Source organism: Cynoglossus semilaevis, chromosome 4 (assembly GCF_000523025.1).
Source record: "Cynoglossus semilaevis isolate Cse_v1.0 chromosome 4, Cse_v1.0, whole genome shotgun sequence".
In the NCBI taxonomy this organism is placed as follows: Eukaryota; Metazoa; Chordata; class Actinopteri; order Pleuronectiformes; family Cynoglossidae; genus Cynoglossus; species Cynoglossus semilaevis.
This window is the reverse complement of record NC_024310.1, coordinates 8,171,923-8,185,019: the sequence shown is the minus strand read 5'-3', so window position 1 is coordinate 8,185,019 and position 13,097 is coordinate 8,171,923. Positions and strand designations below refer to the sequence as shown.

The 13,097-nt window shown below is 39.8% G+C and overlaps 2 protein-coding genes across 10 annotated transcripts in view; one reads left to right on the top strand and one right to left on the bottom strand.

Annotated features, from left to right (window-relative positions):
• The window catches only part of gdpd4a (glycerophosphodiester phosphodiesterase domain containing 4a), a 13,897-nt gene extending 11,680 nt beyond the window's left edge, over positions 1–2,217 (top strand). Inside the window, exons 15-18 of one of the 3 annotated variants that reach the window (XR_003049591.1) lie at positions 608–690; positions 934–1,013; positions 1,807–2,023; positions 2,107–2,217. Coding sequence is in view for 2 of the 3 variants with exons in the window: in XM_025055136.1 (XP_024910904.1) it covers positions 608–690; positions 934–1,013; positions 1,252–1,388 (300 nt within the window). In the remaining variant the exon portion in view is untranslated. Of the gene's footprint in view, positions 1–607; positions 691–933; positions 1,014–1,251; positions 1,416–1,806; positions 2,024–2,106 lie in introns of those variants that run through there. The other 2 variants (XM_025055137.1, XM_025055136.1) reach the window with 2 other exon arrangements.
• Positions 662–13,097, bottom strand: part of myo7aa (myosin VIIAa) — a 27,767-nt gene continuing 15,331 nt past the window's right edge. For 2 of the 7 annotated variants that reach the window (XM_017031946.2, XM_017031947.2), the window contains 28 exons: positions 12,877–12,984; positions 12,563–12,772; positions 12,275–12,481; positions 11,977–12,153; positions 11,795–11,884; positions 11,593–11,720; positions 11,384–11,510; positions 11,179–11,298; positions 10,758–10,931; positions 10,357–10,584; positions 9,913–10,080; positions 9,690–9,807; positions 9,382–9,508; positions 9,049–9,218; positions 8,659–8,849; positions 8,452–8,576; positions 8,192–8,349; positions 7,715–7,868; positions 7,450–7,605; positions 7,182–7,287; positions 6,987–7,100; positions 6,814–6,901; positions 6,517–6,623; positions 6,228–6,413; positions 5,948–6,064; positions 5,744–5,827; positions 5,509–5,628; positions 3,240–5,391 (listed from right to left, as the gene is read on the bottom strand). In XM_017031946.2, the coding sequence (XP_016887435.1) occupies positions 5,299–5,391; positions 5,509–5,628; positions 5,744–5,827; positions 5,948–6,064; positions 6,228–6,413; positions 6,517–6,623; positions 6,814–6,901; positions 6,987–7,100; positions 7,182–7,287; positions 7,450–7,605; positions 7,715–7,868; positions 8,192–8,349; positions 8,452–8,576; positions 8,659–8,849; positions 9,049–9,218; positions 9,382–9,508; positions 9,690–9,807; positions 9,913–10,080; positions 10,357–10,584; positions 10,758–10,931; positions 11,179–11,298; positions 11,384–11,510; positions 11,593–11,720; positions 11,795–11,884; positions 11,977–12,153; positions 12,275–12,481; positions 12,563–12,772; positions 12,877–12,984 (3,951 nt within the window). In that variant the 3' untranslated portion in view covers positions 3,240–5,298. Of the gene's footprint in view, positions 992–1,239; positions 1,435–2,017; positions 2,623–3,239; positions 5,392–5,508; positions 5,629–5,743; positions 5,828–5,947; positions 6,065–6,227; positions 6,414–6,516; positions 6,624–6,813; positions 6,902–6,986; positions 7,101–7,181; positions 7,291–7,449; positions 7,606–7,714; positions 7,869–8,191; positions 8,350–8,451; positions 8,577–8,658; positions 8,850–9,048; positions 9,219–9,381; positions 9,509–9,689; positions 9,808–9,912; positions 10,081–10,356; positions 10,585–10,757; positions 10,932–11,178; positions 11,299–11,383; positions 11,511–11,592; positions 11,721–11,794; positions 11,885–11,976; positions 12,154–12,274; positions 12,482–12,562; positions 12,773–12,876; positions 12,985–13,097 lie in introns of those variants that run through there. The other 5 variants (XM_025055127.1, XM_025055126.1, XR_003049590.1 and 2 more) reach the window with 4 other exon arrangements.

The following is a 13,097-nucleotide window of genomic DNA, read 5'->3' as shown; positions in this document are numbered from 1 at the left end:
CCCCTAAATGCACTAAAATGCAATATTGTTGGAAACATGTTTTAGGACATAACCTTGCATTTTACAGAAGATTTTTTTAATTTTTTTAATTTAAAGTTTCTGTCAAAATGTAACTTAATTTTTTTTCAAAAACAAGAAAAGATAGTTTTTAAAATAATTTTACAAAACTTTTTATCAAAAATTTGTTTTAAATTATTTTCCAAAATGTTATCTTTTCCTGCATGTTTCTTATAAAATTACGACAAATGGAGAACATTTTTAGAAAATTATTTTTCTAAAATTTTCTGTCAAAATGTGAACTTTTTGAGTAATTTTGGTCAAAAACTAAAACATTTTGATGAAATATTTTTTAAATTTATTTTTCAAAATTGGATCTTTTCCTGCATGTTTCTTATAAAATTAGGGCATATGGAGAACATTTTTAGAAATTTATTTTTATAAAACTTTCTGTCAAAATTTCAACTTTTTAAGACAAATGAAAGTGTACATATAATCAGATGATTACCGTTTAGCTGTTTTTATTCTTCTAGCATCTGTCCAAATGTTTTAATTCTATTTCTTTTTTATTCTTTTATATTAATCTTTTTAATCTTTTTTACATTCTCAGACACCAGATGAATATAATCTAATGTGGATTCTGACTGACACCGTCTCTGCTTTCTTCATCATTGTCATCTTTATTTTCCATTGGTAAGTTTACACATACGCATACACATCAGTCATGATATTTGAATTATCCTCTTCCGCTAGTTGTTACATTTTTGTCATCTCAGTAATTGTGCTGCAAAGTGATTATACATTTTTATGTGATTGTGGCTCTATGCTTAGTACAAATTTCTTGTCCTTAACTTGAAGCCCACACTTCTTCCTCTGTAGAACATTTGAATAGTTACATTAAAGAGAGTGATTGTGTTTCTCTTGCCTGTGCTTCAGGTGGAGAGAGAGAGGTCTGCTCTTCTGGTCCAGCAGCCGTCAGACTCACGAGAATGGCCTATACAGCAAATTCAGAACAGGTTAGAGAACATCAATTTACCATTTTATCATTGTCCTCATTCTGCTTTGTGGTCAGATATATTTACAGATACAATAAATCTCCACCCTGAGATTATTGTGTCACGTTTCTTTGTTAAGTTAAAACAATACCATGGCATCATTTCATGGCTTTTTGAAATCAGCAGAGAGGAGACACTTTCAAGTGTTGTGTTTGCATGCAATGATCTGCTGCTCTGCTTTTTGTACCTGTGTTGTTAGACTCTTTGGAGGTCATCTTTGTTTGCGGGAGTCCGTCCATTCTGACCCATCAGCTGGAGCTCGTGTCTCCCTTCCCACAGTCTTCAACCCATGAATCCCTGCATGCCACTCCCTCACCAACCCTGTATGATTCCTGAAATAAGTTCGACCGTCTGTTGATCATCTTGTGATTCCTCCTAAAACCTGTGTAAAAAAATCATCAAGCCCACATGCAACAGCAATGGCAAGTCAATACAGAAAGTTTTGACAAATAAGTTACAGACAGGTAACAGATGCTGGGTTAGTTCTATGATTGTACTGCTAGAGAGAAGCACATCCAAACAAAGGGCAACTTTTTAAAACTTTCTAATAACAATAGTATTTAGACATTCTTCTCTAAAAATCAGTGCTTCTTGGATGCAGTCCTATTTATATTTTTGTTCTGAAGAATGATGTCAGTGCTGTCTGTGCTTCTACCCAATACATTCTCACTCTCTGATTCGCATGACAAAAAACTACGGCCCACTCCTCCACTAGTGTTTGTTCCCTTAAAAACTTTTGATCTTTTTGTTGCAGAACTAAGTGATGTGTGGTCAATCTCCAGTGCCAATATCCGCTCCGAGTTAAGGAGCACACCAAATTCACCCACCACTCCTCACCTTCCCACCATCACAGAAGAGTAAGAGCAGAGCGAGGGAAACGGAGAAGAAAGGTACAAGTGGTGAGAAAAGAAGAAAATGGAGGACGTTCAAATGAAAGATAAAAGTGGCTTTAACTGACAGCTACTCATTTTGTGAGTACTCAAAATGACAGATTTTAATTTACAAACAGTAGCAATTGTCCTTGCCATCTCTACATCTTGCCCCTATTCTGCAGTCTGGAATAGAATCCAGAGAACCCCAGAGAAAGCATCTGAGAAAAGTCAAAGTATTGACTAAAGGGACATGAGTACAGGAGGAGAAGAACTACAGTGACATTTTTCCTTCCTGTGTCATCTGTGATGACGGTTGCCGAATTGAACTGAACTGAAACATGACTGAAAATGTTTTTCCACTGATGGAGGAAAATGACACCAGTCAAGGACAACCATTGTCCTGCTTCACTCTGTATCATCACTGATGCTGCTGAGACGTGACAGTTAAATACCAACGCCCAGTGACTGAAGCTTGAACGTCTTCATCTGTGTCATCTAACACCAGCGGAGCTCAACAACGCACAACAAGAACTAAACCATGGGGGGAAAAAAGAAAGAAGAAAACTCAAAATGATAAACTCATACCTTGTAAAATATTTCACCCAGAAGTTGGCCAGGTTGAAGGACAAATGTTGGAGGATGCAGCGATGAAGCCAAGCAGAGTGGAGGCTGATGTAGATGAAGCTGGTGAACACAACCTAGAGAGGACGACAACCGACAGCAGAGAGGACAACAACATAGGTAGGACTACAACATCACTCTTCACTGTAGAAACTAAGCTCGTCCTGTTGGCGCAGGTTTTAGGTCTTTTAGAAGAAACCTCAACCCATGTCTTAACCTTTAATGTCTGTACTCCTGTCGTCGTTGGATGCAGTGTATTTACGCTTTTTACGCTGTTTGACCAAATGAATGTAAGCCGAGTCTGGAGGAGCTAACGTCAGTCGGTGTCTTTCTTTGAACTCAAATGAATGTATTGTTGTTTTGGGCCTTCTTTCTCAAAAGCATGGCAGAGTTTGTGACTGGGGTCATTTAGGTTTGGCAACAGGTTTGTGCCAAATGTCCTTTTGTTTGCACATAAAAATAAAAGGTGATGCAAAGCAGCTTCCAGGAATTTAGACATTGTTTTTCTTTTTAGACACACAGGCAAAAACACCTGAAATGCTGGACTAGTTTTACCACTAGAAGGAAGCACAAAAACATTTTAGATTAGATGACAGACGGGGGCGGAGGGGCGATGGAAAGACTAGACAAGGAGGAAAGTCCAGCACCAACCTTAAACCAAAAATCAATCACTTCATAAACGTCACAAATTAAATAATTGGCACCATTTAATGAACATCTTTTTTCCAATAGTCAGAACACAGAGCAGTTAAAGGCAGAATTGAAAAGAAAAAATACAAACACAACAATTTCCAAACTTTTGTGACACAATGTTAACGCCTTTTATTTAGCTCTGTTAAAAAAACTGTTAAATAAAATTAAATAAATTGTGAGTTTAAAAACATGTTTAGAAAAGTTAAATACAAATCTTCCTAATTTTGTTATCAAAGGTCTGAAAAGTTCTTTATGTTAGGGAAGTTGACAATCACTTTCCAATGTAATGTTGTATCTGTTGAACTGGAACAGTTTGCACCAGATAAACATTTTGTTTAAGTTTATCTACTGCAGTACGTCGCCCTAGTTTTGGTTTGTCCCATGGTAATCATAAACTGGTTCATTGTGGGACATAAATCTGACATCTGCTGGTAGATTCTGCAATTACATTAAAGTAAAGTAGAGTTTGTGGTTGACGTAGGATGACTATGAACATCTTCAGTGTTTATCAGTTTTAGAAACATTTTAATATTTAATTACACAGGTTAAAATTAGTGATTAACAAATGAGGAGCACCTCTTTTTTATCATGAAGCTTTAACACACAAGTTCAATTTTTTTTAGAGATTCAAAACAAAAACAAAAACATGCAACAAGGAGAAATAAAAGTTTTCGCAGCTTCACTGCCAATTAGTTAAGATCGATTAGGTTGATTTAACATTATCGATGGCTTGTCAACAACAAAAATAATTAGTGAAAAAAATAAAACTTTACATCCTCATTTGCTTCACGACAGCCCCACCTACAGGTCAATGTGTTGTTTCCTGGCAGACCCATGAGTCATTATGTAATTTAAGGTGAAAGTGTAGTTAGCATACAGTGATGTACTAACTAATATTACAGTATAGTGACATCTATTAACATGCATTTAAACTGTCAGCAAAGAACAACGAGCTACTGTGTTAGAATTGACCAAATGTGACAAAAATGTCTGTGATTCCTCATTATGTTTATATATTTATTTACTTTTATATTTCTAATCATACTTTCAACATTATAATATTTTTTATAGTCTTTAACTAATTAAAAGTTTTAGCTGTAGAATCGTTCAAACTATTCCAAGGTGGAAAAAACACTTCTCAGTTGTGGAATGTAACAATAGTTCATGGATCGCCTGTACATTGTATTTAAGGCTTTTCACTTACTTCAGAGGCGTGAAGTTCCTGTACACAATCATATACTGGAATTCTACTTCAAACGTCACACCTTCGTGTTAGGGAGTGTGTCTTACACCGAGTGCTGGAGGCATAATAAAAATAACAGTTTTTTTAAAGTTCTGTTTCAGGGTCAAACTCAGGGCAGAAAGACACAGGAGAGAGAGACAGAGACAGAGACAGAGAGAGACCTAGAGCTTTTAAATTCTATCATTTAAAAGCTCGAGGACTCTGTGTCCCTAGTGGCCAGTGTTGGTGCAAAACATAGTGAACTTACAAGCTCTTATTGGATGTTGGGAATGACAGACACTGGTTTGTCCATCTTAGAGAGCTGCCTTCAGCACTCAGTGTTAGAAATCCCCACATCCCAAGAGAGATCAATTAAAAAAAAAGAATAATAATGAGTCTCTGTGTCTCCAGGTAAACAGATTTCAGGAATGATGAAATTTTCACAAATGTCATTATTCCAATCATCACAATCATCTTCTGTTTCATTAGTACGTGACGTGACATGGCAGAAGTCATGTGTGTGTTTCTGTAAACATACTGTAGGTGTTTCACAGCAGAAGCTGTGACCTGCAGGACGGAGACGTCAGAGGTAGTCGTCCTCACTGGACAGATCGTCATCCTCGTAGTAGTAGTGATTTAAGTAGTTACTCGGCCCCTCGCCAGGGTCGTCGCTACTCAGGGCAGAGCTCTCCCAGGTGAACTTTGACCCTTCTGAACTAGCAGAAGGACTGCGGCTCATCCTCCACAGCTGGTAGGCAAAGGTCCGCCCCCAACTGCAGTGCTGGCCAATAGGACGGAGGTGCCGAATGAGCTCGGTGGCCTCCTGCCAGTAAGAAGTTCACTTGCTCTGGCCCCTCCCAGTGCGCTGCTTAGTCATTGTGGTCAGCATCTGACTAATGTATGAGGTCAGCAGGTCGTCCATCTTGTAGCCCTGAAAAAAAAAGACAAAAAAGTTGAACTCAATACAGCACAGTGACAGTGTTGTACGTTGATTATAGAGTCTAAAGTCAAGCAGATACGACAGGTCTCCTGGACCATGTCCACCCACCAGTGAGGTCTCACACAGCAGTTTACTTCCTCTGACCAGGTTTCCAATGGTGATGTGGAAGTAGGTGTTGCCGCTGCTCCAGTTGGAGATCTTGGTGAAGGGGTGTGTGATCAGAACGTCCTGCACCATTACACACAGAGGAACATTTTATTAGTCTCTAACCGTCTACGCTTCCAGAGTCACATGATCTGATGTCCGTGCTAGCGATTTACTGTTATTGTTAGGAGACGCTAACCTTGCTCTTTGGGTCGATGAGACTGACTCCATGTTTGTTGATGGCGATGAGCAGGATCTCTGGGTAGTTGGGCTCTGTGGTTTGCTAAAGAGGAGCGAGATTTAAAGTTTGAATTGGAAAATATTTATATGAAGTGAATAAAGGAATAGAAATAAGATCATAGAATGAAATGAATACCAGAGTATTAAGCTCAGGTGTGATTACCTTGACCTCAAAGAAGGCTGAGCCAAATGTCGGCCATTTATAAATGATCTTGAGGAACATCAGCTTGGCCTCTTCCCTTGATTTTCCAGCGTGTTTGTTAAAATACGCCACCACAGACTGTAACACAAACAAAACATTGATTTCTAAACATTCAAAGTCAAATTAACATTTTGGAATATTGCAACAAAAAAAATAAAAATGTCAAATTAACATTTTGGAATATTACAACAAAAAAAATAAAAATAAAAAATATCGGTGTCATTGGATTTTGCACAATCACCCTTTTCCAATCATCTGGCGACATTTGGCGAATTAAATCCTGGGGAACCAACTCCCGAAGCATCTTGGGAATTGTAGGAAAGTGGGATTTATCATCTTCGAACTTGACGCGGTAGATGAGCGCCGCAAGCTGGAAAACCTCTTCTCGTGAACACTTGTGGTAGCCTCGAAGGTACTTAGGTAGCTCCTTTATTGTAGGTGTTTAAAAACATTAAAGTGTTAGATTTAATATCCATGGAAAATGAAGAATGCTCAGAATTCTTTTTCATTATCTGTACAATCAGTTTTACCTGGTAATAATGGAAGATGGAGTCTGCAAAAGTGTCCTTTCCTGGTACTGTAGTCGTCCACAGTTTCTTCATGAAGAACACCTGGTATGTCAGAGAGGGAATGATACCTGGGCGTGGAAGAAGAGCAGACACAGACCACTGCCTGATTAAGTAATTTAAAGTCTCAAACAATTTCTGATGACTTGCTAAAAAAGGAGTTTCTAATCTTGGAAATCCACTTGTTAATGATCACAGTCAAAGTGAGGCCTGTGATGGAGCGCTTCCTCCTTCAGTGATTTTCACTTTACAATAACAAACCTTCTTTTGCAGACCGAGATTTCTTGATCCAGTCGGTCAAATGTCTGACAAAGTCAAAGAAGAAATCCCCCTCTGGTACACTGATCACCTGCACACAGCAAAGTTGTTACTTCAATGTCGTTTTTTATAAACTTGATATAATCTCCGATTGTAAACACACTCCGATCACAGACCTTGTCTGAGATCTTGACGAAGAGGCTGAAGCCTTCAGGAGATTTCAGCAGCAGCCGTGTGGAAATGTTCTGGCAGAATTCCTTTGCTTTGGTGCTGGATTCCACCTCGAATGCCTGCAGGGTTCAAACCAACACTCAGTGATAATACACACGTACTACTTTGAAGGGTAACTGTTTGTTGCACCAGGATCCGACCTCGTCTGTGTCGTCAGGAAAGTAGACTTTGTGGAAAATCTGTGTGGTCTTATGTTGGATAGCCTCCACTTCCACCAGGTGAGGAGGGTACTTCCTGGATCCATTACTGCTAGCATTACGGTAAAGACAAACAAGTACTCCAATTAAGTATAGTATAGTACTAGTAATAGTATATTCAGTGAAATTATCAGCATACATCAAAAAGAAAAAAATGGCACTAGGAGTGAAATAAAATCTGTATTTTTTTTTGTTTTGTTTTGTTTTTTACCGCAGGGCTTTGTGCAGTCTCTGCATGCAGTCTGTAGAGAGTGGGTGGTGTCTCTTAGACTGGAGGAAACGCTGAATGTGTGGCAGCAACACGTTACTGGGTGGAAAGAGACCAGTACACAGCCAGAGCAGCTCCCAGCCTTTCTCCTCACTGTACCTGCAGAAACAAACACTCACACTCAGATACTGCACAAGTACCTAGTACTGTCACAACAATTTTTTTAACTGGATTTCTATTCAGTAAAAAGTTTTCGTCTATGTCTTACTTGACGTGGTTGTCAGTGAGCTGTTTGATGATCTGACAGAAGGTCTCGTCTTTCAGGGGTTCAGCCTTTAGTGCCCCCTCAAAAATCTGGTCTGTCAACTCGTTGACAGCGCGTGTCCGCTTAGATGGATAGTCACCCATGTACTTCATCATAGGTGGGGCAAAGGTCAAGGAATAATCAGGCTAGCAGGGAACGTCAACATATGGATGAACTTTTAGGAATCAGTTGATCACCAACTGTCTTTGGTAAATATAATATTAATATATAAATATAATAATACCTCACCCAACCTGTACATGTGGCTCCATATAAACTACATATTGTACATGTTTGGCCTCACTCGTCAAGCACATTTCAGTATCATATTTTAACTGTACAATAAACCTGTTTGATCAGGTTTCTTTCAGACTTCCAGGTAAATGTAGATGGTGAATGTACCACTCTGTAAAGACATCTCTGCAGCTTCTAGAAGGATATCTATGAAGGACATGCAGGCCTCCTGAGCCAGCTCCTCATGGTTGACGACCTTCTTCAACAGTGGCAGTTTGAGCGGCTCTCTGGTGCAGCTCCACATTTTGTCTTTCCCACGATTCTTGGTGACCATCACTCTGCTCAGAGTGTGTTTGGGAGGAGGCCTTGAGAGGAGGAGGAGGAGGAGGAGGAGGTGACGGATTCAATATCTGCATTTTATTTTTTTTATATACTTTTGTTTTACTCGACTGTCTGCACATCTGTACCTGAAGTAGTCGTAAGAAAACTCCTCCAGTGTGTATGGTTTCATCTTGTCACCAGTGTCCTGCATAACGAGCTGTGACACTCGGACCGACTGCTGACGCTGATCTGGTGTCATGGTGACCAGCGCCTGGTGAGTGAGATTACTGCAGATTACATCATCGGACTTCTCTGTCCCATTAAAAAGTTGTGATTGTAGTTTTTCTTCTCACCACTATTTCTTGCTGAGGTCGAGTCATTGTGGGCAGAACATAGACACAGTCAGCTGGAAAGTCTCCTCTTTGACCGGTGCGTTCATTCACACCATGAGCCCAACCAGAGTTCAGAACCTGCTCACCCGTGTCCTGGTCCAACAGGATCAGGTCTCCCTTCATGAAGCTCAAGAACGTGGACTCCTCCCCAGCTAAGGTAAAAACAATCCAACAATAAGGACAGTTTATTTTATTATATTTACATTTTTTAAGCATTTTTGGGATTTTAAAGAGGAAAACCGACAAAAGAAAATAACAATAAAAACCAAATTAATTAAATATGAAAAACGACAACAGAAAATTACAATAAAAACCAAATTAATTAAATATGTAAATTAATTCAGTACGTACTGGGGTTAGGGTTGTCCTGTATTGCCACCACAAACTTAGACCTGTTCCTCAGACCCTCCAGAAAGGTCACCACCAGGTCACGAATGTCTTCTGCATTGTTGGAGGTGAAGGTGTATTCGTCACCTTTGATGGTTGCCATGGTGAAACTCTGACCCTGTAGTTTTCCTCCTCTAAAAGAAGAATTAAAATATAAAAGTTATCAGCACACAGGGGTTTGTTACATGTATGTTGAATCACACTAAACAAAAGAATTTAGATAGAATAATAATTTGTAACAACAGTTGAATTTAAATTCATGACTAACCAGCCTTGATACGTGCTAATACACATTACCTGCTGCTGGAAACTGCAGAGATTTCTGGGAAGGACAGCTCTAACAGGACCTGCTCCTGCTCATCCACAAAATAAACACCAGTCCAGTTGACAGCGACGATCAGGTCATTTTTAGGCAAACTCGGACCTAGGAGAAGAAAATGACGCAAAACCAGAGCAGGGCATTTTCACTCAGTTTCTATTATTTTTAAGTTAAGTTTTTATTATCTTGCAAACGATAATTTCACCTTCAGCAAATACTGCATTAAACATTTTTGATGATAGTGTGTGTCATTTTCTATAAATAATTCTTCAACAAAAATGTCTACCTGAGAATTTGAAGGCTTCATAAAAGCGAGAGAAGAGCAGTGGCCACTTGTGACGAGCAAAGTCCACCACCTCCTCCTTCACCTTTTGAGGGTCAAACCTCTTCTGGGTGTAGATGCCCTGTGGAGACAGGTGAGCATACTGTCACTTTCAGCTCTTATCCCAAACTCATTTTATCCTGTGCTCCTGTGAAATCCTGCAGTATAAAGACAAATGCTGGAGGACCTTCTTGTGAGCCGCCATGACGAAGTGAGCCCACTTCTCCACCGTCTTAGAGGTGCTGATCTCTCTGTCCGGGACGTAAGAGGGGATGAGGCTGAGCAGGCGTTCTAGAAGAATTTCTGAACCGTAGTCGACATAGTACTGCTGAGAGGACAGCTCTGCCAGGTCATCCTGGTGTTCAACAGAAACACAGCAGAGGTATGATGTTGAAAATAAGAATGAAATGAGTGTTTTCAATGGAGTTCAGTATTTGATGAATGTGTTTTGTGCCTTATGTTTTATGACATTTAATGCTTCCAAATGTTTTCCAACACATTTACAGACAACATGAATCCTGACAAGTGTACAGTGTACATTTAAGTAATTCTTAGATTTTGTACAAATATTTCATTACTTGCAAAAATTAAGAAACTAGAAAGAAAAAGAAAAACAATATTAGGTCCTCACTCTGTCACAGCGGTACTCTCCAAATTTGACACCCCTGACAATTTGTTGATAGATGAGGTTGGTGGCGACAAGGTCATCATTTGGGTTGTGCCATGGTGTGAAGATCTCCTTTCTGAAGAACAGCCTCCAGGGGGCGTTCCTCTCCTGGGCTCCCTGCTCCTTTGCATACTGCTCACACTGAGAGACAGCATCCATCACATGGTCGTTGCCACTGCCTAAGGATGAAACCTGCAGGGAAATAAGATAGATTGACTTTATTGCAAAAAAAATAAAATTCAATTAAACGACTCTGAATCTGCTTAACAACTTTTAAAAACTAAATGTAAACGCAAAACCTCCACATATATCACTTCTTACTGTGGAGATTTTCCAAATGTCATTGAATGTGTGTGTGTTCACACCTTGTCAAACAGGGCGATGTACAGTGAGAATCCAAAGCGGTCTTGCAGGTTGATTTTGTCCGACAGAGCGCTGCAGAGTTCTTTAGCCGTCGTGGCCGAGTCTGTCAGGAGTGTTTTTGTCGTTCCATCCATGAAAGTCACTGGCAGCATTATCGGCTTCTTTGACTTAGTGGCCTGAATGTCCAGATTTGCATTTATCAATCAATATTGTTTTGAATTTTCATTATATCAATGTTTTCTAGAATTATATTTAACATGCCTCTAACTTCACTGTCTATCTTTAATTGATTATAAATGTTTTCTGTTATTTATGTCTCAAGCACAGGTAACAGAAATATTGTATAATGTAAAATGACAAAAGAAACCATGAACCTTGACGTAGATAAATCTGATGTAAACTCTCTTTTTTGCATGTTTGTACCTGCAGCTCCAGCCAGGACGGAGGTTGTGTTCTTGTCCCGTTAACGAAGGTCCGTCTCAGACGTTCTTCACAGTATGGAGCATATCCAGGAGGCCCACCGTTGATAAAGTTCCTCAGATACTGTTGGACCAAAAGAATAGAAAAAAATCACATAAATATAAACATACATTATAATTCATATAAAATTTGTTTTTAAAATCCTTGCCTTAACAAACTTGTCTGACGGAGCGAAGCAGCCGACACACAGAGAGATGAGGATCCAGCCACGAGCGTGAGAACTCTTTGATGGGTTCTGACTCAGTTGCTTACAGATCTGACAGTAGATCTCGTCCCTGATATAAACACACACACAGTCACTGCAGCAGTTCCCTCAGTCAGTACATCATGTGTGTGTGTGTGTGTGTGTGTGTTTACCTCAGTCCTGGTCTCAGTATACCATTACCGATGATGAAGTGAAGTTTTTCCAGGTTGGACGTCGGCCGATCTTCCAGCATGCTGTTTCCATGCACGCCAAACTCACCATCATTGAGGCGTTTGGCAACCTGTGGAGCAGGAAACATTTTCAGTTCTGCATCATGTCACAGGTGTAGGTTTTAATCTTAGGTGAACTTCTCACCTCCTCAGTGATCTTTGATTTCTTCTTCAGGGTGAGGGACACCAGTTTGTGTCTGACGCTGTTCCTCTTCTGGATCTCAGAGTGAGGCGTCTGGAGATAAAACAGAGAGATGTGGAGTTCATCTTCAAGACCTGACTCTCTGCAACTCAACCCATCATCCTTCCATTCCTCCTCTTCCTCACCTCTCCCTCGCCCTGCAGAGCTTGCAGCTCCCTCTTGTACGTCTTTTTTCCCAGGGTTTCATATATTTTGGTCATCACAGGGATTTTCTCACTGCCGTCACTGATGGCAGTGTGGTACTTGGGTTCAGGCAGATCTCCCATGAACCTTAGGATTGTGATCCACACAGCCAGAGCAGCCTGGGTCAAGATTTAGAAAAAAAGCTCTGAATTATACTTTTAAAATAGGTTGTTTGATTTAAATTAAAATCAATTTAAAAGAACCCTCTGCTCTGGAACCAAAATGTCAGAGGTGACGTACCAGCTGGTCTCCTTCATCATCATGAAAAAGCAGAGGCTGCTTGAGTGGCCGTCTGACGTAGGAGTGGGTGGTGGTGCCTTGGAAGTAAGTTGCAGCAAACTTGGCAAACTTGTACTCTGATAAATCTTCCTCATCATCATCCTCAGGCAGTGGAAGAGCCTCATCTAGATCCTCCACATCAAGCTCATGATGTGTCCGCTCCAGGTCCTGCAGAGAAGAAACAATCTTCACACAACTGTCTTTTTTTTTACATTTTTTTCCTTTGATTAAAACATGTTTTTGTCTCACCTCAAATCCACTTGGTGCTTGTCCCTCTTGGCCTGGGAGAGAGCTTGTCGTGCCCAGGAAACCAAACATCTTGTCTACCATATCTGAGTCATTGACAGGTTCATGACGAGCTTTCTCCATCTGCTCCACCATCTCCTTTTTCCTCCGGGCCTCCTCCTTTTCTTTCTTCTCCCGCTCAGCATCTTCTTTGGCCAGCTGGGCCAGACGCTCCTACAAAATAAAAGCATCTAATTTATACCTTCAATTAGAGTGAAAAAGTTGAGAGCATTGTAGAAGAAGAGATTAATATGTTTCCTAAAATATGACAGTTTCACCTGGTGTTTGCGTTCAGCCTCAACTTTGGCTTTTTTCGCAGACATCTGGTTCCTCAGTTTGGTTTCTTCAGCCAAACGCATTTTCTCTGCCTCCAGCCTCCTGCGATACTGAGGGGAAAAAAGTCTTCATTATAAAACCACAACAATATAATATAATATAATATAATATAATATAATATAATATAATATAATATAATATAATATAATATAATATAATATAA